This window comes from Gymnodraco acuticeps, unplaced genomic scaffold, assembly GCF_902827175.1.
Source record: "Gymnodraco acuticeps unplaced genomic scaffold, fGymAcu1.1, whole genome shotgun sequence".
NCBI lineage: Eukaryota > Metazoa > Chordata > Actinopteri > Perciformes > Bathydraconidae > Gymnodraco > Gymnodraco acuticeps.
The window spans coordinates 307-26,463 of NW_022991857.1; the positions used below are offsets into that span (position 1 = coordinate 307).

A 26,157-nucleotide genomic window follows, 5' to 3' on the forward strand; every position below is an offset into this window, starting at 1 on the left:
CTGCCCAAGGACAAGTTAAGGTAAAACCTAATAGAGGTGTCATACATAATAACCTAATCAAAGTAAATGTAACAACTACTACAGTGCAACAAAACAGGAATATTAAATGTGGTCTCTTAAACATAAGATCTCTAGCATCTAAAGCAATATTGGTAAATGATTTAATATCAGATTATAATATTGATATATGCTGTCTCACTGAAACTTGGTTGAGACATGAAGAATATGTCAGCATAAATGAGGCCACTCCACCCAGCCATATCAATACTCATATTGCCCGAGGCACGGGCCGAGGAGGTGGAGTTGCAGCCATCTTTGACTCAAGTTTACTTATCAATACTAAACCAAAATTAAATTATACCTCCTTTGAAAGTCTCGTTTTTAGTCTTACGCATCCGACCTGGAAAACTTTGCAGCCAATCTTATTTGTTACAGTGTACCGTGCACCAGGTCCTTATTCAGAATTCTTATCTGAATTCTCTGAGTTTTTATCAACTTTGGTTCTTAAAACAGATAAAGTAATTATCGTAGGTGACTTTAATATTCATGTTGACGATGATAAAAATAGCCTTACTGTTGCATTTAACTCTATATTAGATTCTGTTGGTTTTTGTCAGAGTGTAAATAAACCAACCCACTGCTATAATCACACTCTCGCCCTTGTTCTGACTTATGGTATTGAAATTGAGCAACTATTAGTCGAACCGCATAATCCTGCTTTATCCGACCATTTCTTAGTAACTTTTGAAGTACTGTTACGAGACTACAAAGCATTAGTCAAAAGCTCCTGCAGCAGAAACCTATCTGTTAGTGCTATAGCCAAATTGAAGGAAGAGATTCCACCAATACTTAACTCGATAGCATGTCTGCATGTAAGGGAGGAAACTTATACAAAATGTACACCACCCCAAATTGATCATGTTGTTGATAGTGCTACAGATGCGCTGCGAATAAAATTAGACTCTGTTGCTCCTTTGAAAAAGAAGAAAATAAAACAACATAGACTAGCTCCATGGCATAATGCCGAAACCCGCAAAATAAAGCAAAAGTCGAGACAACTTGAAAGGATATGGCGTTCTACTAAACTTGAAGAATCTCGTTTAATTTGGCATATTACTCTCAATGAATATAAGAAAGCATTGCGTAAAGCGAGAGCAGCTTACTACTCTTCATTAATAGATGAGAATAAGAATAATGCAAGATTTCTTTTCAGCACTGTAGCCAGGCTGACAGAAAGCCACAGCTCGATTGAGCCTTCTATTCCCATAGCACTCAGTAGGAATGATTTTATGTGCTTTTTTAACGATAACATTGTTACTCTTAGAAACAAAATGAATGACCTCTTGCCTTTGACCAGTATAGTGTTATCAACAGCTCCCGGAAACGTAAGTTCTAATATTACACTAGATAGTAAACTAGAATGCTTTTCAGCCATAAACCTTGAACAATTAAATTCAATGATTCTCTCTTCTAAACCATCAACGTGCATGTTAGACCCAATTCCAACTAAGCTGTTGAAGGAAGTTTTTCCATTAATTAGCACTTATTTATTAAATATTATGAATATGTCTTTATTATCAGGCTATGTTCCACAATCATTCAAAGTAGCAGTGATAAAACCGCTTCTTAAAAAGCACAACCTCGATCCAGAGGTTTTAGCCAACTATAGACCTATTTCTAATCTTCCGTTCCTCTCAAAAATTCTTGAGAAAGCGGTCGCAAAACAGTTGTGTGATTACTTAAAAAACAATGATTTATTTGAAGCTTTTCAGTCTGGCTTTAGAACACATCATAGCACAGAGACAGCTCTGGTTAAAGTCACAAATGACATTCTAATAGCCTCTGACAAGGGACGTGTCTCTATTCTTGTTTTGCTCGATCTCAGTGCTGCATTTGATACTATCGACCATGATATCTTATTGCAAAGACTAGAGCACTTAGTTGGCATACAGGGAACTGCTTTAGACTGGTTTAGGTCCTATCTATCTGAAGGCTCTCAGTTTGTACGTGTCAATGATGAATCTTCCACGCAAACCAAAGTTAGCCATGGAGTGCCACAGGGCTCAGTGCTCGGACCTATTTTGTTCACATTATATATGCTTCCGTTAGGCAATATTATAAGGAATCATTCTGTAAACTTTCATTGTTATGCGGATGATACTCAACTATATTTATCAATCAAGCCTGATGAAATTAATCATCTAAATAAAATTCAAGACTGCCTTAAGGACTTAAAAACGTGGATGACCTTAAACTTTTTGATGTTAAACACGACCAAAACTGAAGTTATTGTACTCGGCCCGAAGAATCTACGAAACAAATTATCTAAGGATATACTAACTATGGATGGCATTAATTTGGCCTCCAGTGAGACTGTAAGGAATCTTGGTGTTATATTTGATCAGGATTTATCCTTTAACGCCCACATAAAATCAATTTCAAGGACCGCCTACTTCCATCTACGTAACATTGCAAAAATCAGGCATATCTTGCCTCAAAACGATGCAGAGAAACTAGTCCATGCATTTGTTACTTCAAGGCTGGATTATTGTAACTCTTTATTATCAGGGTGTACCAAGAAGTCAGTCAAGTCGCTTCAGCTGATTCAAAATGCTGCGGCTCGTGTACTAACCAGAGTTAGGAAAAGGGACCACATTACTCCTGTTCTGGCTGCCTTACACTGGCTCCCTATAGAACACAGGATAGAATTTAAAATTCTTCTTCTCGCCTACAAAGCCCTTAATGGGCAGGCGCCATCTTACCTTAAAGAACTCATTATACCCTACTGTCCCTACTAGGGCATTGCGTTCCAAGAATGCAGGGTTGTTGGTTGTTCCTAGAGTCTCTAAAAGTACAATGGGAGCCAGAGCCTTTTCTTATCAAGCTCCACATTTGTGGAATCAGCTTCCAGTTTGTGTTCGGGCGGCAGACACCCTATCCGTTTTTAAGAGTGCGCTTAAGACCTTCCTTTTTGATAAAGCTTATAGTTAGGGCTGATTAGATCCAGCCCCTAGTTTTGCTGATATAGGCTTAGTTTGTCGGGGGACATCTTACTTCTTCCTTCTCTCTGTCTATACCTGTGTACTCTCATGTTCCGATTAACCCAGCTTCCCCAAATGTCTTTCTTTTTGGTGTCTATATACGCCGGGATCCGGAGTCATGGATGATCCTGCGCTCCTCTGTCCTGGATCGCGAGCCCTGGATCTTGAGTCGTGGCTGTGGTCCTGGATCATAGGTCCTGGATGGATATCCTCGTGGATTCATCTTCCTATTATACACACATGCATTTCCAAACATTTGGACTACCTATGTTGCAAATGTATTATCTTTTCAATTTACACACGGCATCTATTGCACGTCTGTCCGTCCTGGGAGAGGGATCCCTCCTCTGTTGCTCTCCCTGAGGTTTCTCCCATTTTTCCCTTTAAACTGTGGGTTTTCTCCGGAAGTTTTTCCTTGTACGATGTGAGGGTCTAAGGACAGAGGGTGTCGTATTGTCATACTGATATTTTGTACAAACTGTAAAGTCCACTGAGACAAATGTAACATTTGTGATATTGGGCTATATAAATAAACATTGATTGATTGATTGATTGATTGATTGACTCTGGGTCTCTGTTTGATGACACGTAGCTCTGACTCTGGGTCTCTGTGTGATGACGTAGCTCTGACTCTGGGTCTCTGTGTGATGACGTAGCTCTGACTCTGGGTCTCTGTTTGATGACACGTAGCTCTGACTCTGGGTCTCTGTGTGATGACGTAGCTCTGACTCTGGGTCTCTGTTTGATGACGTAGCTCTGACTCTGGGTCTCTGTTTGATGACACGTAGCTCTGACTCTGGGTCTCTGTTTGATGACACGTAGCTCTGACTCTGGGTCTCTGTTTGATGACACGTAGCTCTGACTCTGGGTCTCTGTTTGATGACACGTAGCTCTGACTCTGGGTCTCTGTTTGATGACACGTAGCTCTGACTCTGGGTCTCTGTTTGATGACACGTAGCTCTGACTCTGGGTCTCTGTTTGATGACACGTAGCTCTGACTCTGGGTCTCTGTTTGATGACACGTAGCTCTGACTCTGGGTCTCTGTTTGATGACACGTAGCTCTGACTCTGGGTCTCTGTTTGATGACACGTAGCTCTGACTCTGGGTCTCTGTTTGATGACACGTAGCTCTGAGCTCTGGGTCTGATGTTTGATTGTTAACAACTTTGTGGCGACCTCAAAGGCAGACTTCAGAAAGTGATCATCTGGATTGAGCGTATAGACGATGTCGTATAAAGTGATTTAAATGTGCTATTCTCGTGGTCATGACTCTTTCAGTGGTTCAGGAGGTTTTTAGCGCCTTTATAAACACACGCAAAAAATAAAAAAAATTAAAGAAATCTAGACCGCAAAAAAAATTCAACAAGCGAGTGCCTGTTTTTCCTGGCCAAGGTCAGGGTCCTTGAACACAACACGAGCCTAACGTGTCATCACGTGGTATATGTCTCGTCTGACAGGAGTGTAGTTCTGACGGAGAGCACCAGAACGCGGCTCCTGGGCGGGACCTCAGTCACCTCACACATGCAGTACCCATAAGGAGCCGTACACATGCTGCAGTTCCTGCGTGGCTGTGTCTTTAGTTCAAAGCCCAGCGATCTGCTCATCCGTCACACTGATCATACAGTCAATAACTTTGTTGTTATTAGCATCTGGTTAGCTAGCTATGCTAACGAATATAAGACGCTTTTTCTCCAACCAGTGAGGTAAAGGCACATCTTTATATGATCATTATAGTTATAACAAACAAGAGAATAAAGTAAACAGGTATGAAATACTATATGACAGTAAAAAGAGTTGTTATTAATAAACAAGAATCCAGTTTGAAAGGAGAGTGATTTGTAAAATATCCATAAAGAAAAAGAAAATCTGCTTCCAGTTGTGTTTCATCTGGTGTTGAGAGATGTTTCCATAGATCTCCTAATGCTGCTCTCAAAGTGCACCAGATTGATGCATTAACTTCAATTTTAAAAACACATCTTCCCGGGGGAGCATGCCCCCGGACCCCCCTAGAGAAGGTGAGGTCCCCCCCCTAGAGGAGGTTAGGTACCCCCTAGAGGAGGATAGGTCCCCCCCTAGAGCAGGTGAGGTCCCCCCCTAGAGGAGGTTAGGACCCCCCCTAGAGCAGGTGAGGTCCCCCCCACTTAAATCATGTTCACATGGATAGGAAACGAAATACATTTGCACACATCTTGTGTCCATATCTTTCTGTTGGGTGGTCACGCCACACCGTGCACGTGCATGCATGCCACACCGTGCACGTGCATGCATGCCACACCGTGCACGTGCATGAGTGAGTCATGGTCAGATATCTGGATTCAGAGGTTGCGTTTTCTTTGCACAGCATGAAAGAAAGGTGAAATGAATGGGCTGTGATTTTGAGCAGAGGTCAATCACTCGTACCCTCGGAGGATGTTGAGAACATTGAAATGGCCCTTGAGAGGACAAAGGCTCCCCCCCGCTGCTCTAAAGCCTTACTGCTGCGTTCACTTAGAGCCCCCTAGTGGCAGAGCATCACAGGTGTGTTTATACACATCTGTATTTAACATTTAGAATAAAGATGAATAATGCACACGGTAATATGTCTCCCCTTTTAATCCCGTTAAATAAAGATACATTGATCCGATGCTCCCGAGTGGAAATGAATGACAACATGTGGAGATAATTACAGTTCATTTATTTACAGAAACATGCAACACATAAACTCAGATTATTTTGCAGCCACAAGGTGACAGGTAAGCCTGCAGTGCATTGTGGGTGTTCATCCTGCAGTGCATTGTGGGTGTTCATCCTGCAGTGCATTGTGGGTGTTCATCCTGCAGTGCATTGTGGGCGTTCATCCTGCAGTGCATTGTGGGCGTTCATCCTGCAGTGCATTGTGGGCGTTCATCCTGCAGTGCATTGTGGGTATTATCGTGCAGTGATGCTCTGCAGACGGCTCGTTCTCTTCATGATGTTCGGGACGAACTGCAGCCCCGCAGCCCTCTCGATGGTTTCTATGGGAACCAGGAAGCGCTCCAGAGGGACCTTCTCCTCGATTGGTTCGTTCGGTAAGACGTACGACCGAAGCTCCACCCCCCTGCCATCCATCTGCTCCAGGATCAGCACCTGAGGGAACGAATCAGCTGTCAGCTCTCTGCATATTTATCACAGATGGACCAATCAGCTGTCAGCTAGTTTCACTGCTGGGACATAGTGACATCACTGGTGTAACTCGCGCTCCTATTGGCTAGCGCTCCAACACATTGTACGTGATAGGCTAAGGGGCGGGACATCTCTAAGCGGTTGTCCAATCTCAACAGAGCCGGCCAGCTAACCAATCAGAGCAGACTGGGCTCTGGTTTCAGACAGAGGGTGAAAAGAGGTGCTGCAGCTCAGGCAGTGTGAGAGGAATACAGAGCTTTCTGAACATAGAGCATGGAGACACGTCCCAGTGTCGTCTATGTATAAAAAACATGTTATATTTGTGTTTGTTATTAACCTGTCACTCACCTTGAAGAAGTGCGTCGGCACGGCAACGTGGTTATGCCCTAAAACCTGATATCGTACGTACAGCTTCCCATCAGCCTCCTGTCTATACACACACACACACACACACACACACACACACACACACACACACACACACACACACACACACACACACACACACCACACACACCACACACACACACACACACACACACACACACACACACAGAGGCAACACACACACACACACACACACACACACAACACACACACACACACACACACACACACACACACACACACACACACACACACACACACACACACACACACACACACACACACACACACACACACACACACACACACACACACACACACACACACCACACAGGAATATAGGAGTTAATGCACCAATCCGATGTGCCAGGGCCCAAGAGTTCAAAACTTTTAATCCCTATCTGATCAGATCAGATTTGGATTTTGGGGAGTTCAAAACCAAACAACAGGATGAGGATCACTTTGATATCCGATCAGATCAGGAAATCCAATCCAAGCTTTAATCTGGATCAAATCTTCAAAACGGGTTCAAACCGACAACACAGGATTGGGATCAATTTGATCCCAAAAAACTGGATTATCCTGATCCCACCAGAGGGGTGGATCTCCAGTGGATTACCAGAGCAACATGTACTGTACAATTTATTTAAAAATATGTTTCAATTTAAATTAGATGGCAAAGTTTGTTAACTGAAATAATACACCATTTTTAGCCTTTATGGGAAATACATTTTATTTTTCCATTTTTTGCTCACGTTTGTGGTGGCCTATTTTGGTTTCAACCAAATGTTGACATAAATGTTTATGCTCATGAAAGTATCACAACAAAGATTGTCAATCACAAATGTAATTTAGATTAAAGAAAAAATATCTTCAACAAAAAAAAAAATCCATCATCACCTTTCAAAAGTAATTGCGGACAATAGATGTCTCTGCAATGTGGTCTCTTCCTTGTATTATTTTTCATGTCCACTAGATGGCGCTCGGTAGGATTAAAACACTGATATTCAGGATCTAGTCATCTTGAAAAATCGTAATCTGGATCAGGGTGATCTTATCCTGAATTGCTTTGAACTCCAGGGACAAAATCTGGCCGACTTGTCTGATCCTGGATCACAAAAAATGGGATTTCAAAATCTGATCGGATCTGATTGAGATTAAAAGCTTTGAACTCTTGGGCCCTGGGCCCAGGAGTTCAAAGCTTTTAATCCCTATCTGGTCGGATCAGATTTATCTTTTGGGGAGTTCAAAACCAAAAAACAGGATTAGGATCACTTTGATATCCGATCAGATCAGGAAATCCAATCCAAGCTTTAATCTGGATCAAATCTTCAAAACGGGTAGTTCAAACCGACAACACAGGATTGGGATCAGTTTGATCCCAAAAAACTGGATTATCCTGATCCCACCAGAGGGGTGGATTTCCAGTGGATTACCAGAGCAAAATGTACTGTACAATTTATTTTAAAATATGTTTCAATGTAAATTAGATGGCAAAGTTTGTTAACTGAAATAATACACAATGTTTAGCCTTCATGGGACATACATTTTATTTTTTCCATTTGTTGCTCACATTTGTGGTGGCCTATTTTGTTTTCAACCAAATGTCGATGACATAAATGTTTATGCTCATAAAAGTATCACAGCAAAGATTGTCAATCACAAATGTAATTTAGATTAAAGTAAAAATATCTTCAACAAAAAAAAAGTCCATCATCTGTCATCACCTTTCAAATAAAAAATTATAATTAGACATTATAGATGTCTCTGCAATGTGGTCTCTTGTCTTCCTTGTAGTATTTTTCATATCTACTAGATGGCGCTCGGTAGGATTAAAGCACTGATATTCAGGATCTAGACATCTTGAAAAAGTCGTAATCTGGATCAGGCTGATCCTATCCTTAATTGCTTTGAACTCCAGGGACAAAATTTGGCGGACTTGTCTGATCCTGGATCACAAAAAATGGGATTTCAAAATCTGATCGGATCAGATAGGGATTAAAAGTTTTGAACTCTTGGGCCCTGGAGATCACAATTGATAGCCTAGATTACGTGTGTGTGTGTGTGTGTTACCTGGGCAGGTAGAGGGGGCCGGTGCACACGTAGACGTTCAGGTAGTTTTTGGTCAGAGAGCGGCAGTGTTTCTCCAGGTTATTCCAGGTGTTTCGGTTCAATTGAGGGTTCTGAACACACACACACACACACATCAATATATCTGTGTGGGTGTCATGTGTGTGTGTGTGTGTGTGTGTGTGTGTGTGTGTACCTACCTGTGGGGCCACGTTGCTCAGGTAGAAGGTGTCCTGCATGGCCTTCTGGCTCCACTTGTGATTGGCTGCTGCAGCCATGTGACCTCTGTCGAAGCCACTCCCCCTGTAGTCAGCGTTGGTGGACCTGTGGAGCACGTTCACACTGGGGGGGGTTAATAACATTAACAACACTAAAGTATACATGATCTAAAGGTAAATATAGTCCAGGTGTCTCACCTGTCGTCCTCCTTGAAGTCGCAGCTCTTCCTGTCTGATTGGCCGCTCAGGGAGGCGGGGCTCAGCCTCTCGATTACCCAGGATGCAGTGCGTGTGCGAGGGTCGTACGAGGTCACGTAGGACTCTCGCGTCTTGATGTTTGCTAACGAGGGGAAGCCGTACTTCATCACTGCCGCCCCCCCCAACACACCTGGACCCACCTGAGGGGAGGAGTCAGGACGATTAGGTCATATATATATATATATATATATATATATATACACCCAGTATATAAATACACAGTATATGTTCATTATATAGTGTGTGTGATCTTCACTGTGTGTTTTAAAGGGCCCATGTCATGCTTTCTGGTTCTGACCCGTCCCCTGGTGTTCTGTAGCTTCTGCATGTGAACGCTCTGCAGAGCCTCAAACCCTCAAAGTGCAGCCTGTAAGGCAGGGCTATTCAAGTAGTTTGGAATGGGGCCGGTTGATGAAAATGATCCAAAGCAAGGGGCCGGGAAAAAAATGGCTTGAAATATGAGCAATCATATTAAGAGCTTCAGATGCAGTAAATACTACAGCAGGTCACCCTTGAAAAAGAGATCAATGATCTCAATGGGATTCACCTGCATGAATAAAGGTTTGAAATGAAATGACTACAACAGCAGTGGATCAAACATGGCCCCAAGGCCTTTATAGAACTCAGTACATGTGAAGCTAATATAACCATCAACATCATTAGATTTAGATTAAATGATCTAATCATTCACACAAAATAGCAATGTAGGGCCAGACACAAACAACAGTGCATATTATGGTATGATAACAATAAAGACAAGTGAGCCATACCACATCAATTACTTAATTAAAAGCAAAAACAATTATCAAAAGACTTGTATTAATGACCAAACCACAACACACAGCCTTTTCAAACTCAAACCTTTCTTGATTAACATAGTGATAACTGTATGCAACCAACTTGGCAGATATGTGCCATCTAATGAGAGAAATGGCATTTTTTCGATTTAGCAAGAGCAGGGAAGTCGGGAGTATACGTTGTCATGGCAATACGCATACAGTGATGCAGATGCTGGTCGGAGAGGGATGCGCGATTATTAGTTTGTATGGCATTCATGTGTGAGAATGCCGATTCGCACGTGTAGGTCTAGCCGTGTAGCCTTGTCGAGCACGTGTAGGTCGAGCCGTGTATTCGCACGTGTAAGTCGAGCCGTGTAGCCGTGTCGAGCACGTGTAGGTCGAGCCGTGTAGCCGTGTCGAGCACGTGTAAGTCGAGCCGTGTAGCCGTGTCGAGCACGTGTAAGTCGAGCCGTGTAGCCGTGTCGAGCACGTGTAGGTCGAGCCGTGTAGCCGTGTCGAGCACGTGTAGGTCGAGCCGTGTAGCCGTGTCGAGCACGTGTAAGTCGAGCCGTGTAGCCGTGTCGAGCACGTGTAAGTCGAGCCGTGTAGCCGTGTCGAGCACGTGTAAGTCGAGCCGTGTAGCCGTGTCGAGCACGTGTAGGTCGAGCCGTGTAGCCGTGTCGAGCACGTGTAGGTCGAGCCATGTAGCCGTGTCGAGCACGTGTAAGTCGAGCCGTGTAGCCGTGTCGAGCACGTGTAAGTCGAGCCGTGTAGCCGTGTCGAGCACGTGTAGGTCGAGCCATGTAGCCGTGTCGAGCACGTGTAAGTCGAGCCGTGTAGCCGTGTCGAGCACGTGTAAGTCGAGCCGAACATTGTGAGGACAAAAAGTGCAAGACCCCTTGAATGAGGGAATTTCTCGTGGCTGACTTCATGAGTCCAGAACTTTGCAGAACCTGCAGCTGAAATGACTGTCGCAGGTCGTCTGATGACTGAATGGCAATGAGTTCGAGTTGTAAAGACGCCTCATTAATGTCACACTCAGCTCCTTTGCCTTCAGTGCAAACTCCCCCTCTACATTCACAGAGAAAGGGTCCTTCACAAACCTCATCACTTCAGTCGGGAGACTGAAATGTTCAAACCTCAATGCGTCCATAAATCCAGTCATCACCTCGGTGATTTGTAAACCTGCGCAGTGTTGGAGTCTCTCCACAAGTCGTGTAACCATTTGATCTCTGCCCTGCAGCTCCAGATCGAGTTGGTTCAGATGTTGGAAGATGTCGCTCAAAAAGCAAACCGCAGCGTAAAACTCATCATCTCTATCAGACACAGAAAGGCTTTTTAAGTTTTGAATTGCGGAGAAACGCCATGATCTCCTCCTTAAGTTCACAACATCGTTTCAAGACGCTTCCTTTGCTTAGCCCTCTAATGGCACTGTGCATGAGCAAATCATTATATTGAGCTGACATGTCTGACAACATCTGGCGGAAAAGGCGGTGCTGTAAACGAGTTACAACGAATAAAGTTAATAATCGCCATGACAGAGGCCATTGTGTTTTTTAACTCACCACTCAGTTTTGCGCACAGGCTTTGGTGGATGAGGCAATGCAGCGATCTCAGCCGTGGAGCCACATCTGCCAGCCTAGCGGACAGTCCCTGTGTTCAGCCCGACATCGCAGACATCCGTTACAAGCATGTTAATACGATCCAATCCCAACGTGTGCTCCTTGAAAAACGAAACCACTTTGTGGAACATCACCTCACCGGTCGCGTGTCCATCCAAAGGAATGAATCCAAGTAGATCCTCCCGAAAGCACTCGCCATCAAAGAATCTAACATAGAGGCACAGCTGTGCAACATCGCTGCTGTCAGGATTCATCAATAGCTAGCGACATAACCTCCGCCTTTCTCACTTTGTCCAAGAGAATCTCAAAGACGTCCGATGCAAGGGTCTCCACTCTCCTTGATGTTGACGTGTCAGGAATCGGAATGTTCTTAATTGAGTCAATAACGCTTTTTCTGATTTTCTCATCTGCAACCACTTCCTCAATTGATGCAAGCAAACACTCTTTGACCGTCTCTGCGTCCGTAAAAGGCCTTTTCTTTCTGCCTAATATCCAGGCCACTCGTAGGGACGCTGCGGCCGCTCTCTCTTGGTCAGTGCAAGCCCGAAACAGGGAGCTACGTCTTTGGTCATAGCACGAAGTTAGCCCCAAAATCCTCTGCCGGCGAGCATCAGAGCCCGCTGGAAAAGTGGCGTCAAAGTTGGCGTGAGCTGTCTTAAAATGCCTTCTCAAGTTGTGCTCTTTACACACGATAAACACTCATTGCAGATTAAACACACGGGCCTCCCACTGACATTTACACACAAGTACTTCTCTTTCCACTCGCTGTTGAATTGCCGGTTTTCGGTGTCAACCTTTCGTGTTTTTAACGTAGAAAGAGACATTTTGATATCCAACTATGCTGACCAGGTTTGATTAATCGTACCATTGGCGCGAAACCGTCGAAGGTGCGCGAGCTTGTAGGGAAGGGCAGCGCGAGCCGCGAGGACGCAATGAATGACAGGAGTTGCTAGTAGGTGGGTTTGAAACCCGAGCCCGCCAAAAGTTTTCAGGCAATGTCTTCCCCTCTATCTCTCAATGTAACACCCTCTCAGGAATAAAGGCACTCTGGGCCAAAACATTTTTTTTTTTTACTTTTTAACATTATACTCAAAGCGCCAGTAAATATCACCCGGGGGCCGGATTTGGCCCGCGGGCCACCAGTTGAATAGCCCTGCTGTAGGGAGTAACACTCTGACACAGAGAATACCTGTCTGTCCCAGAACGCCTCGTAGGAGGTTTCTCTTTTTCTTCTTGGGTACAGTGACGTGACCTAGGGCTGGGCGATTTGGCCTAAAAATAAAATCGCAATTTTTTTCGAACTAATGGACAATTTTCGATTTAAACCTCGATTTTTTTCTAAACAAACCAGACCAAGGCAAAATGTAAATACATATTTTCTTTGCAAAAAATGCGTAAAAAGGAGGGTTTCTGCCCCATTACTTCTCTTCTTACTTCTATAAGAATAAAACACGGTGAGGTGTAAAATGTGTTTTAATATCATAAATGTTACGCATACCGTCAGTTTAAATGCTGTTTTATACTGAAAAACTAGAAGTTCTTGTGCACAACCAGTTTTATTCTGAAAATCCTTCATCTCCGGACGGTTAGCATTTAGCATGTGGCTAATATACCATTTACTATAGAGGTGAATTTAGTAGCGATATGACACGGAGTGTTGCACACCGAAACCTACTGATTTCAACACTACAACTATAGACGTGGAGATATTATTATTGCTGAATATTAAATGAAGGTACAGTTTATTTGAATACGTTTGTTTACAGACGTGGGTAGCATGAGACAACATCCGGAACTACCGTAAATGAAACCAGCCGTGAAGTATTTCCTGTATTTTTGGAGTATTGATTACAGCGTTTAAAATGTATTAAATGAAAAGTCATGAAAGAGATAAGGAGGAGAACAGGCGTGTTTAGTTATATATTTAATGTACAATGTCGGAGTCCTCTGTTATGCTCAACAACGAACATTGGAGACGTGGAGGGCCAGCCCCCAGCAGCGCCAACCGGCCCACAGCGAGCCAGCGGAGGAGATATATCAGCTGGAGAGGTGGAGCTCGCTCTCTTCCCTTCGCTCACGAGAGCTTTTTAATTAAAGCACCATTTGAACCTTCTCAGAGACTCCATTTAGTCTCCTTTTAAAGCTTCTCTCCTGGACGCGAGAATAACGAACACAGCATAACAACAGCAGATCGGGCAGAGCTGCAGATCGGGTAGTCACAGGCAATGTGGCTGAGTTTTGGGCGCGTTCTGGAAAGTGAGAGAGTAAGCTACTACGGAGTCCCTTAAAGCAAAAACAAATCTGCGGAGTCTAGAAATGTTTTTAAATCGCGATTTTTCGGTTCAGCCATTTCACGAACCGTAGGAAAGTAAAAATGCAAATTAATCGTGAAAACCGAAAAAATCGCCCAGCCCTACCGTGACCATGCCCAAATGGACCAATCCATGGAGCCACACACACACACACACACACACACACACACACACACACACACACACACACACACACACACACACACACACACACACACACACACACACACACACACACACACACACACACACACACACACACACACACACACACACACACACACACACACACACGTGAAAGGTGAGGTATTTCTCTTACTTTCTCACTGAATACACAGACTACACAGAGATGCTGTGAGAAACCAATGTGAGTTTGGAACATTGAACAATGTGAATCTATTCTATCGACTCAACGATGGAGCTGTGATCAGGAGAGATGGACACGGGACCTTTAAACAAAACACAGCTCAGATGTTATGGGGGTTATTCCCTATCTTTATTCAAGAGCGTGGTATTTAAATTTGAGAGCATACTTTATGTATTTATTTCCCTCAAACCCTGTCCTCGCACTCAAATAGTGCCTGCTTGCGCTTAGATTAGCTCTGCTTCTGCTCAAACTGTACGCTTGCACTCAGATATATTGCTGTTTACAGATTTGTTCTGCTCTCAGATTTATTCTGTGCGCGCTCGAAACTTTTGTGCAACAATCCTGTCAAAATCCCTCAACCAATAGGAGGCCAGGTGTCCTTGCGGGTGCGTTCGCTTTACTTATTACAGCGTCCCGTAAGGGCGGTTACTCTTTGGTTTATAAACTCCCGCCCTCCACGGCTTTATAACATAGCATGTACTTCACTTGTTTGATTTACAACTTTTTTTTGGGGGGGGGGGGGGGGGAAGCACAGTTAGTATATATATACCAGCACCTTACATAATAGCTACGTTCAGTGGCGCACTGGGACTAAAAATCAGCCCGGGAATCTCGACCGGCCCTCGTTATTGCTAGTAAATTGTCAACGGGGGGAGGGGGGATTGCTAGTGAATTTTCCGACCGGCCCACTTCTTCCTCCAGACTGTTGTTCTGCTCCAGCACTGTTGTGCTATGGCTTGGTTCGGCCCGACGCGAAGCGGAGTGTCGACAACTCCATATTGTATAGATATATTCGTATATCACGGCCTGAAGTGAGCTATTGCATTTATAAAACGGTTACCACGTGTGGCTGGCAATGTGAAAGAAAAATACACAGTCCAATTTAAATAGTTTTTATTATTAAATAATGATGTTCAAAATAAAATAGTCCCTCCGTTGCCTTCTGCACAGAACATAGTGCGAGGTGGTTGCTATGCAACAACAATAACAGCTAGAGAACATATTAGACGTCGTTTAGGTGCTTTTTTTGGTGGAGATAGGCACTTCTCAATCCACTCCTCCATAGTAAGGCCACCCGGAGGTCGAAGTTAACCTTAAATGTTTCCATCTTAAGCTTTGTTAGTTAGCCTAGTTAGTTAGTTTCATAACGGACGTAATGTAACAGTTGTAACGGTTCTCAGACGCGGAGGGATACTGATTTGTGAAAAGTAACTACAATTATACCCGGAATATACGCTCATTATATCACGGCTAAGAAACATCAGATTGCTTGATTTGACTTGTCCGTTTTATAAACATATACTAATGGCGCGTTTCCACTGCAGCAGGTAGCCCCATTTAAGCGTCCTTAACCGTCCTCAAGCGGCCAGGCCGGTTTTTGGTGGCGTTTCCATATAGCCTAGTACCGGCCAGCGGGTACTTTTTCCCTCTTTTTCCGGCCTCATATGGCGCGTTTCCACTGCAGCGGGGTAGCCCCGTTTAAGCGTCCCTAAGCGTCCTCGCTCAGGCCTCGGGCTGCCTCGCTGGCCGGCCCAGGTCGTAGCGCATTTCCATTACAGTTTAGGACCTGGGGTAGCAACGCAGTGTAGGCGGGGCGATCGGCTTTGTTTTTGTTCACATTTCGAGTTGTTCCGTCGAGCTCCCGCTGGATTTGATCATCCTCAATGAGATGTAGGAACGTCGTCACCTCCTCGGTCGACCACGGTGTGCTTTTCTTATTAGAAGTAGCCATTTTTGTAGCTCATCCGTTTACAAAATGCTGTTTATAAAAATGCTGCAAGCTTGCTTCTAGATATATATGCGACACTAGGGATGAACTCGCGCGCAATCTTGTGACGATTCTCTCTGACCAATCAGCAGTCGAGAGTGTTGACGTCACTAGTTCAGCCCTGGCCCTGGTCTGAGGGAACCACGATTTTATGAGGCCGGAAAAAGAGGGAAAAAGTACCCGCTAGCCGGTACTAGGCTATATGGAAACGCCACCAAAAACCGGCCTGGCCGCTTGAGGACGGTTAAGGACGCTTAAACGGGGCTACCCGCTGCAGTGGAAACGCGCCAATAAAATCGTGGTTCCCTCAGACCAGGGCCAGGGCTGAACTAGTGACGTCAACACTCTCGACTGCTGATTGGTCAGAGAGAATCGTCACAAGATTGCGCGCGAGTTCATCCCTAGCGTCGCATATATATCTAGAAGCAAGCTTGCAGCATTTTTATAAACAGCATTTTGTAAACGGATGAGCTACAAAAATGACTACTTCTAAGAAAAGCACACCGTGGTCGACCGAGGAGGTGACGACGTTCCTACATCTCATTGAGGATGATCAAATCCAGCGGGAGCTCGACGGAACAACTCGAAATGTGAACAAAAACAAAGCCGATCGCCCCGCCTACACTGCGTTGCTACCCCAGGTCCTAAACTGTAATGGATATGCGCCACGGCCTGGGCCGGCCAGCGAGGCAGCCCGAGGCCTGAGCGAGGACGCTTAGGGACGCTTAAACGGGGCTACCCCACTGCAGTGGAAACGCGCCATAAGTGTGTTTACCCCCCCCCCCTCACAAAAAAGTTGTACAGCGAAGTGAAGTACATGTTATGTTATAAAGCCCTGGAGGGCTGGAGTTTATAAACCAAAGAGTAACCGCCCTTACGGGACGCTGTAATAAGTAAAGCGAACGCACCCGCAAGGACACCTGGCCTCCTATTGGTTGAGGGATTTTGACAGGATTGTTGCACAAAAGTTTCGAGCGCGCACAGAATAAATCTGAGAGCAGAAAAAATATGTAAGCAGCAATATATCTGAGTGCAAGCGTACAGTTTGAGCAGAAGCAGAGCTAATCTAAGCGCAAGCAGGCACTATTTGAGTGCGAGGACAGGGTTTGAGGGAAATAAATACATAAAGTATGCTCTCAAATTTAAATACCACGCTCTTGAATAAAGATAGGGAATAACCCCCATAAGATGTTATCTCTCTTTTTTAATCTGCAGTATGTGCTCAGGTGTTCAGGGTCTGATTGAGACGTGTTTACACAAAGGTGATAAGTAGAAAAGTATTCTCATCTAAATATAGTGAAAGACAGTAAAAGTAGTCGTTGTGCAGATTGGTCCATTTCAGAATAATATATATGATATGTTTTATAATGATTGATCATGAAAGTGTTCTCAAAGCTGGTGAAGGTGCAGCTAGTTTGAAGTACTTTGTATACTGCAGGGTAGCTGGTGGATTTACTCCAGGTGGAACTAAAGTCTGATTCAACACTTGATTAGATTTACCATCATTCATCCAGATCTGTGAAGTAACTAAAGGTATTAATACATGTAGTGAAGGAAAAGTACACCATGTACCTCTGAACTGTAGAGGAGTAGAAGTACACCATGTACCTCTGAACTGTAGAGGAGTAGAAGTACACCATGTACCTCTGAACTGTAGTGGAGTAGAAGTACACCATGTACCTCTGAACTGTAGAGGAGTAGAAGTACACCATGTACCTCTGAACTGTAGAGGAGTAGAAGTACACCATGTACCTCTGAACTGTAGAGGAGTAAAAGTACACCATGTACCTCTGAACTGTAGAGAAGTAAAGTCTCTATAAATGCAGTACAGTACTCTCACCGTGAGCTCGGAGGCCTCCACCCCCGGGATCACCGGGATCACCGGGACCCTCTCCAGCAGCCCCCCGACCCCCCGCTGCTCCTCCCCGGGGCTGAGGCTCGTCGCGCGGCCGACCCAGACTCCCAGACCCGCTCCCAGCACCAGAGCGGCCCCGGTCCGGACCCAGCGCCTCATCTTTAAGCACCAGGAAAAGCGCAATATAAATGTAATGTATTATTATGTTGGTGCTGCAGCAGCAGAAGCACCTTGATGAGGTCACGGACTTCTTCTTCTTGTCCTCCTGGTTTAAAGCCGGTGCTGATCAGCCGCTCCTGCGCCCCCTGCTGTGCTGGAGGAGCAGTTGTTCTTCATTTAGCCCTCAGTGAAGTCCGTGCCTTTTCCTGATGTATAGTTTCGGGGGACAAACGTTTTAAAAATGAACTAATTGAATACATTCCCCAAGAGGATCAGCAAAACAATTATTCTTCCTTTTATAAATAATAAAACCATAATATGTCCTCGGCCTTTATTTTTATTTTGACCCTCTTCACTCGCCGTATGACAGCACTCTTGTGTAGTTAGCAGTTAGCTTCTGGCTAACTGTCAGAACCCGGTCCCTTTCTCATTTCTCTAACTCCCCTCCTCGACTCCTATCCTCGAGACTTAGTCCCGCCCACATGAGATGCGAGCGGAGGAGCCGAGTAGAGAGGAGGGGAGGCAAGGAGAGAGGAGTCGAGGAGGGGAACCGAGGAGAGAGGAGGGGAGCCGAGGAGAGAGGAGTCGAGGAGGGGAACCGAGGAGAGAGGAGGGGAAGCAGCAGGCGGTTAGAGAAAGGAGAACTCCTCTCCTCTGAGCGGTCATTTGAAAGAGACGTCCATTAATGATGACAGGAGGCAGCAGCCCTCTGTCTGATGGACAGATGTGTTCATGACCACTTCTATATTTACTTTGATTCATTCACAGTGCGGTGTCATGAAACAATAACAGGTACAGATGAGGACACACACACACACACACACACACACACACACACACACACACACACACACACACACACACACACACACACACACACACACACACACACACACACACACACACACACATATAGGCTATATGTATATATTTAGTTACGTTATTATGAGAGTGCTCTGTTTGATTCTGAAATTGTATATATTTATATAAATATATATATGTGTGTGTGTGTGTGTGTGTGTGTGTGTGTGTGTGTGTGTCCGCATCTGTAGCCTGTTAACACTGAACTTGCTCTTTTATCAAAATAATTGAAAGAATATGAGAGACTGAGAGGCTGTATCTGTGTGGCGTTCACTGACTCTCTGAGTCGTGGGAACAAACGGATTCTTTCTGTTCTCCTCAGGTAATTATAAATAAAGATGTTTAATTATGAGTTGTTCGTTATTTACAGAAAAGGGTAACATTTGGAGAAAAATAAGCACAATTGAAAGATTTTGAGAAAAAAGTCCTAATTTCGAGATTATTTTTTTAAAGATTTTGTAAATCCAGCTCGCCATAGTTTGCTTAAAGGGGACCCATCATGCAAAATGCACTCTGATGTATTTTCGACATCAACATGTGTTAATATAAAACCCTCTCTCTTTCCCTCCGTACCCAAATCTCTAAAAACGAGGGAACAACGAGCGGTTACAGATTTGTTGCCGATCTGACGTCAAATCGGCGGCGGACCCACAGAGAGTGCTATCAGAAACAATGCCTGACGTGTTTTGGACGTAATCTCGTCTTTGTTTACATTAGCAAGCCTCACTAACACTCAGAGCTAACCTGTACTGGAGAGCACACAAAATAACTCATCTTGTGATAAACCTGCAAGAGAAAAAGCATTTGAGCTCCATACTGTTTCAGAAATAATCCTTGATGTGGTTTAGAACAGGGTGGCGTTTTATCACAGCAGAATTTAACTTTATCTCCGGTAGAATTCTGATCAGGCATTAGCTCCGCCTCCTCTTTTTTTTCAAGCTAAGGACCCAGAATCAGTCTCTGTAACAGCTGGAATGGGGGTTTGAGGGATTTCTAAAATGCATGATCTGTTTGTATTTTGAGAAAAACACATCATGGACATGTTTTTATATATTTTTACATATCTGAGACCCATAATATATGCGTGAAAATAGCATGATAGGTGACCTTTAATATTGATTGTGTTAGATTTCAGTGCTATCGTACGTCATGGAAGAAACACAATGCTGTTTGTTTGTGTATTTAATAAAAAACTAAAATACAGCAAGTGGACAGTCGCACCTCAGAAATATATAAGAAATACCAACATCCATCCATCCATCTTCTCCCGCTTATCCGTGGTCGGGTCGCGGGGGTAGCAGTTCCAGCAGAGAGCCCCAAACGTTCCTTTTCCCACATCAATCAGCTCTGACTGGGGGATCCCAAGGCGCTCCCAGGCCAGCGAAGAGATATAATCCCTCCACCTGGTCCTAGGTCTACCCCTTGGTCTCTTCCCAGCTGGACGTGCCTGGAACACCTCCCTAGGGAGGCGCCCAGGTGGCATCCTAACTAGGTGCCCGAACCACCTCAACTGGCTCCTTTCGACGCGAAGGAGGAGCGGCTCAACTCCGAGTCCCTCCCTGATGACCGAACTTCTCACCTTATCCCTAAGGGAGACGCCAGCCACCCTGCGGAGAAAACCCATCTCAAATACTTCACAACCAAAACCCTCATCGGTACCCCCGATTTATTTAGATAAGTTAAAGTTAGTTAGAGCTGGTTAGTGGTTTTGATAGACCTTGGTCTAGATGCATCTAAAGAGCATCTCAAACTGATCCCAGGATGCACTTCTACCCAAACTGCTTCTGCTTCAGTTCAAAGACTTCCTTCTTTGAAATCGAGAAAATAAAGTCGTATTCAGGATCAAACAGAGTCACTGACTAACAGATGTTCATGGGCTTGAGCTCCGAGTATGGAGGTAAACAGGAAGCGTGATGGAGGTAAACAGGAAGCGTGATGGAGGTAAACAGGAAGCGAGATGGAGGTAAACAGGAAGCGTGATGGAGGTAAGCAGGAAGCGCGACGGTGTAAACAGGAAGCGTGATGGAGGTAAACAGGAAGCGTGATGGAGGTAAACAGGAAGCGTGATGGAGGTAAACAGGAAGCGTGATGTAGGTAAAAAGGAAGCGTGATGGAGGTAAACAGGAAGCGTGATGGAGGTAAACAGGAAGCGTGACGGTGTAAACAGGAAGCGTGACGTGTAAACAGGAAGTGTGACGTGTAAAAAGGAAGCGTGATGGTGTAAACAGGAAGCGTGATGGAGGTAAACAGGAAGCGTGATGGTGTAAACAGGAAGCGTGACGGTGTAAACAGGAAGCGTGACGGTGTAAACAGGAAGCGTGACGTGTAAACAGGAAGCGTGACGGTGTAAACAGGAAGTGTGACGTGTAAAAAGGAAGCGTGATGGAGGTAAACAGGAAGCGTGATGGAGGTAAACAGGAAGCATGATGGAGGTAAACAGGAAGCCTGACGGTGTAAACAGGAAGCGTGACGGAGGTAAACAGGAAGCGTGACGGTGTAAATAGGAAGCGTGATGGAGGTAAACAGGAAAAGTGACGGTGTAAACAGGAAGTGTGATGGAGGTAAACAGGAAGCATGATGGAGGTTAACAAGAAGCGTGACGGTGTAGACAGGAAGCGTGACGGTGTAGACAGGAAGCGTGATGGAGGTAAATAGGAAGCGTGATGGAGGTAAACAGGAAGCGTGATGGAGGTAAACAGGAAGCGTGATGGTGTAAACAGGAAGCGTGACGGAGGTAAACAGGAAGCGTGACGGTGTAAACAGGAAGCGTGATGGAGGTAAACAGGAAGCGTGATGGTGTAAACAGGAAGCGTGACAGAGGTACACAGGAAGCGTGACGGTGTAAACAGGAAGCGTGATGGAGGTAAACAGGAAGCGTGACAGAGTAAACACACGGGACCAGGCGTCTACCGTTCCAACCAAGGTCAGATGTGACCACGCCCACTTCCGCATGAAAAGCAGTCTGCAGCCTGATGGCTGTTTGTCATGTTTTGTACAGATGTTCATTAGGAAACGTTCTTACTCTCAGAGGATATTAAACATTCTGCCTCAGACGGCTGTAGAGTTGTTGACATGGTTCTGTTCATATGTCCATGATGCAGAGCTACGTTAATGCAGAAGTGGTTACATCTCAACTGGGCTGGATCAAAAGGGTCTGGTTCCGAGTCCGGTCCAGCGCATGGTGCTGATGGAGATCAGGGTCCGGTCCAGCTCATGGTGCTGATGGAGATCAGGGTCCGGTCCAGCTCATGGTGCTGATGGAGATCAGGGTCCGGTCCAGCTCATGGTGCTGATGGAGCTCAGGGTCCGGTCCAGCTCATGGTGCTGATGGAGATCAGGGTCCGGTCCAGCTCATGGTGCTGATGGAGAGGAGGGTCTGGCAGGTGGAGGCGTCCAGCCACACTGACTCCACCAGGCTGAAGTGCAGGAAGCCCAGAGCGAAGCCACAGCCCACGTCAGACAGGTGGTGTTTACCCAGAAGCACCCGGGACACGCCCACCAGCAGAGCCCACAGGTAGAGCAGGATCCTGAGGGGCACCTGGGGGAAGGGGGGGTGGGGGTTACTACAGGAGCTGTGGAATGAGTCCAAAAACCCTGCCATGAGTCAGCAATATATAATAGTACATTGGATTTTTATAGCGCTTTTCCTAATGCAAAAAAACAACTAATGAGTCAGCGACCCTGACATGAGTCAGCATTATGAGTCCTGAACCCTGACATGAGTCAGCATTATGAGTCCTGAACCCTGACATGAGTCAGCATTATGAGTCCTGAACCCTGAGTCAGCATTATGAGTCCCCTGAACCCTGACATGAGTCTGCATTATGAGTCCTGAACCCTGACCTGAGTCAGCATTATGAGTCCTGAACCCTGACATGAGTCAGCATTATGAGTCCTGAACCCTGACATGAGTCAGCATTATGAGTCCTGGACCCTGACCTGAGTCAGCATTATGAGTCCTGAACCCTGACCTGAGTCAGCATTATGAGTCCTGAACCCTGAGTCAGCATTATGAGTCCTGAACCCTGACATGAGTCAGCATTATGAGTCCTGAACCCTGATCTGAGTCAGCATTATGAGTCCTGAACCCTGAGTCAGCATTATGAGTCCTGAACCCTGACCTGAGTCAGCATTATGAGTCCTGAACCCTGAGTCAGCATTATGAGTCCTGAACCCTGACCTGAGTCAGCATTATGAGTCCTGAACCCTGACCTGAGTCAGCATTATGAGCCCTGAACCCTGAGTCAGCATTATGAGTCCTGAACCCTGAGTCAGCATTATGAGTCCCCTGAACCCTGACATGAGTCAGCATTATGAGTCCTGAACCCTGACATGAGTCAGCATTATGAGTCCTGAACCCTGAGATGAGTCAGCATTATGAGTCCTGAACCCTGACCTGAGTCAGCATTATGAGTCCTGAACCCTGAGATGAGTCAGCATTATGAGTCCCTGAACCCTGAGTCAGCATTATGAGTCCTGAACCCTGACATGAGTCAGCATTATGAGTCCTGAACCCTGCCATGAGTCAGCATTATGAGTCCTGAACCCTGAGTCAGCATTATGAGTCCTGAAACCCTGAGTCAGCATTATGAGTCCTGAACCCTGACCTGAGTCAGCATTATGAGTCCTGAACCCTGAGTCAGCATTATGAGTCCTGAACCCTGAGTCAGCATTATGAGTCCTGAATCCTGAGTCAGCATGATGAGTCCTGAACCCTGACCTGAGTCAGCATTATGAGTCCTGAACCCTGACCTGAGTCAGCATTATGAGCCCTGAACCCTGAGTCAGCATTATGAGTCCTGAACCCTGACCTGAGTCAGCATTATGAGTCCTGAACCCTGACCTGAGTCAGCATTATGAGTCCTGAACCCTGACCTGAGTCAGCATTATGAGTCCTGAACCCTGAGTCAGCATTATGAGCCCTGAACCCTGAGTCAGCATTATGAGTCCTGAACCCTGAGTCAGCATTATGAGTCCTGAACCCTGAGTCAGCATTATGAGCCCTGAACCCTGAGTCAGCATTATGAGCCCTGAACCCTGAGTCAGCATTATGAGTCCTGAACCCTGAGTCAGCATTATGAGTCCTGAACCCTGACCTGAGTCAGCATTATGAGTCCTGAACCCTGAGTCAGCATTATGAGCCCTGAACCCTGAGTCAGCATTATGAGTCCTGAACCCTGAGTCAGCATTATGAGTCCTGAACCATGACATGAGTCAGCATTATGAGTCCCCTGAACTCTGACCTGAGTCAGCATTATGAGTCCCCTGAACCCTGACCTGAGTCAGCATTATGAGCCCTGAACCCTGAGTCAGCATTATGAGTCCTGAACCTTGACCTGAGTCAGCATTATGAGTCCTGAACCCTGAGTCAGCATTATGAGCCCTGAACCCTGAGTCAGCATTATGAGTCCTGAACCCTGAGTCAGCATTATGAGCCCTGAACCCTGAGTCAGCATTATGAGTCCTGAACCCTGAGTCAGCATTATGAGTCCTGAACCCTGAGTCAGCATTATGAGTCCTGAACCATGACATGAGTCAGCATTATGAGTCCCCTGAACTCTGACCTGAGTCAGCATTATGAGTCCTGAACCCTGACCTGAGTCAGCATTATGAGTCCTGAACTCTGACATGAGTCAGCATTATGAGTCATAACCCTGAACCCTGAGTCAGCATTTATGAGTCCTGAACCCTGGAGTCAGCATTATGAGTCCCTGAACCCTGATCAGCCTTATGAGTTCCTGAACTTACCTACCCTGAGTCAGCATTATGAGTCCTGAACCCTGACCTGAGTCAGCCATTATGAGTCCCTGAACCCTGAAGTCAGCATTATGAGTCCTGAACCCTGACCTGAGTCAGCATTATGAGTCCTTGAAACCCTGATCAGCATTATGAAGTCCTGAACCCTGACCTTGAGTCAGCATTATGAGTCCTGAACCCTGACATGTAGTCAGCATTATGAAGTCCCTGAACCCTGAGTCAGCATTATGAGTCCTGACCGCTGGACCTGAGTCAGCATTATGAGCCCGGAACCACCCTGAGTCAGCATTATGAGTCCTGAACCCTGAGTAAAGCCTTATGAGTCCTGAACCCTGAGTCAGCATGATGAGGTCCTGAAGCCCTGACCTGAGTCAGCATTGAGTCTGAACCAAGGGGGTGGGGGGTTATGATCCTGAATCCCTGACCTGAGTCAGCATTATGAGGTCCTGAACCACTGAGTCAGCATTATGAGTCCTGACCCTGACCTGAGTCAGCATTGACTGAGTCCTGAACCCTGACCTGAGTCAGCATATGAGTCCTGAACCCTGACCTGAGTCAGCATTATGAGTCTTGAACTCTGACATGAGTCAGCATTATGAGTCCTGAACCCTGACCTGAGTCAGCATTATGAGTCCTGAACCCTGACATGAGTCACCATTATGAGTCCTGAACTCTGACATGAGTCAGCATTATGAGTCCTGAACCTGAGTCAGCATTATGAGCCCTGAACCCTGAGTCAGCATTATGAGTCCTGAACCCTGAGTCAGCATTATGAGTCCTGAACCCTGAGTCAGCATTATGAGTCCTGAACCCTGAGTCAGCATTATGAGTCCTGAACCCTGACCTGAGTCAGCATTATGAGTCCTGAACCCTGACCTGAGTCAGCATTATGAGTCCTGAACTCTGACATGAGTCAGCATTATGAGTCCTGAACCCTGACCTGAGTCAGCATTATGAGTCCTGAACCCTGACCTGAGTCAGCATTATGAGTCCTGAACTCTGACATGAGTCAGCATTATGAGTCCTGAACCCTGAGTCAGCATTATGAGCCCTGAACCCTGAGTCAGCATTATGAGTCCTGAACCCTGAGTCAGCATTATGAGTCCTGAACCCTGACCTGAGTCAGCATTATGAGTCCTGAACCCTGAGTCAGCATTATGAGTCCTGAAACCCTGACATGAGTCAGCATTATGAGTCCTGAACCCTGAGTCAGCATTATGAGTCCTGAACCCTGACCTGAGTCAGCATTATGAGCCCTGAACCCTGAGTCAGCATTATGAGTCCTGAACCCTGAGTCAGCATTATGAGTCCTGAACCCTGACCTGAGTCAGCATTATGAGTCCTGAACCCTGACCTGAGTCAGCATTATGAGTCCTGAACTCTGACATGAGTCAGCATTATGAGTCCTGAACCCTGACCTGAGTCAGCATTATGAGTCCTGAACCCTGACCTGAGTCAGCATTATGAGTCCTGAACTCTGACATGAGTCAGCATTATGAGTCCTGAACCCTGAGTCAGCATTATGAGCCCTGAACCCTGAGTCAGCATTATGAGTCCTGAAC

At 45.5% G+C, this 26,157-nt stretch overlaps 1 protein-coding gene across 3 annotated transcripts; it reads right to left on the minus strand.

Annotated features, from left to right (window-relative positions):
* Positions 1-5,694: 5,694 nt before the first annotated feature.
* Positions 5,695-18,139, minus strand: endog (endonuclease G). 3 transcript variants are annotated; one of them, XM_034199893.1, is made up of 6 exons: positions 17,804-18,139; positions 9,056-9,255; positions 8,840-8,963; positions 8,643-8,752; positions 6,531-6,612; positions 5,695-6,146 (listed from the first exon to the last, which is right to left on the minus strand). In XM_034199893.1, exons 1-6 carry the CDS (start codon positions 17,975-17,977, stop codon positions 5,949-5,951), a joined length of 888 nt encoding a protein of 295 aa, XP_034055784.1. In that variant the 5' UTR covers positions 17,978-18,139; the 3' UTR covers positions 5,695-5,948. The 3 variants fall into 3 exon arrangements, with proteins under 3 accessions (XP_034055784.1, XP_034055783.1, XP_034055785.1); XM_034199892.1 differs by having other exon boundaries at positions 8,840-8,981; positions 17,804-18,104; XM_034199894.1 differs by lacking the exon at positions 17,804-18,139 and adding an exon at positions 13,934-13,962 and having other exon boundaries at positions 8,840-8,981.
* Positions 18,140-26,157: the final 8,018 nt, after the last annotated feature.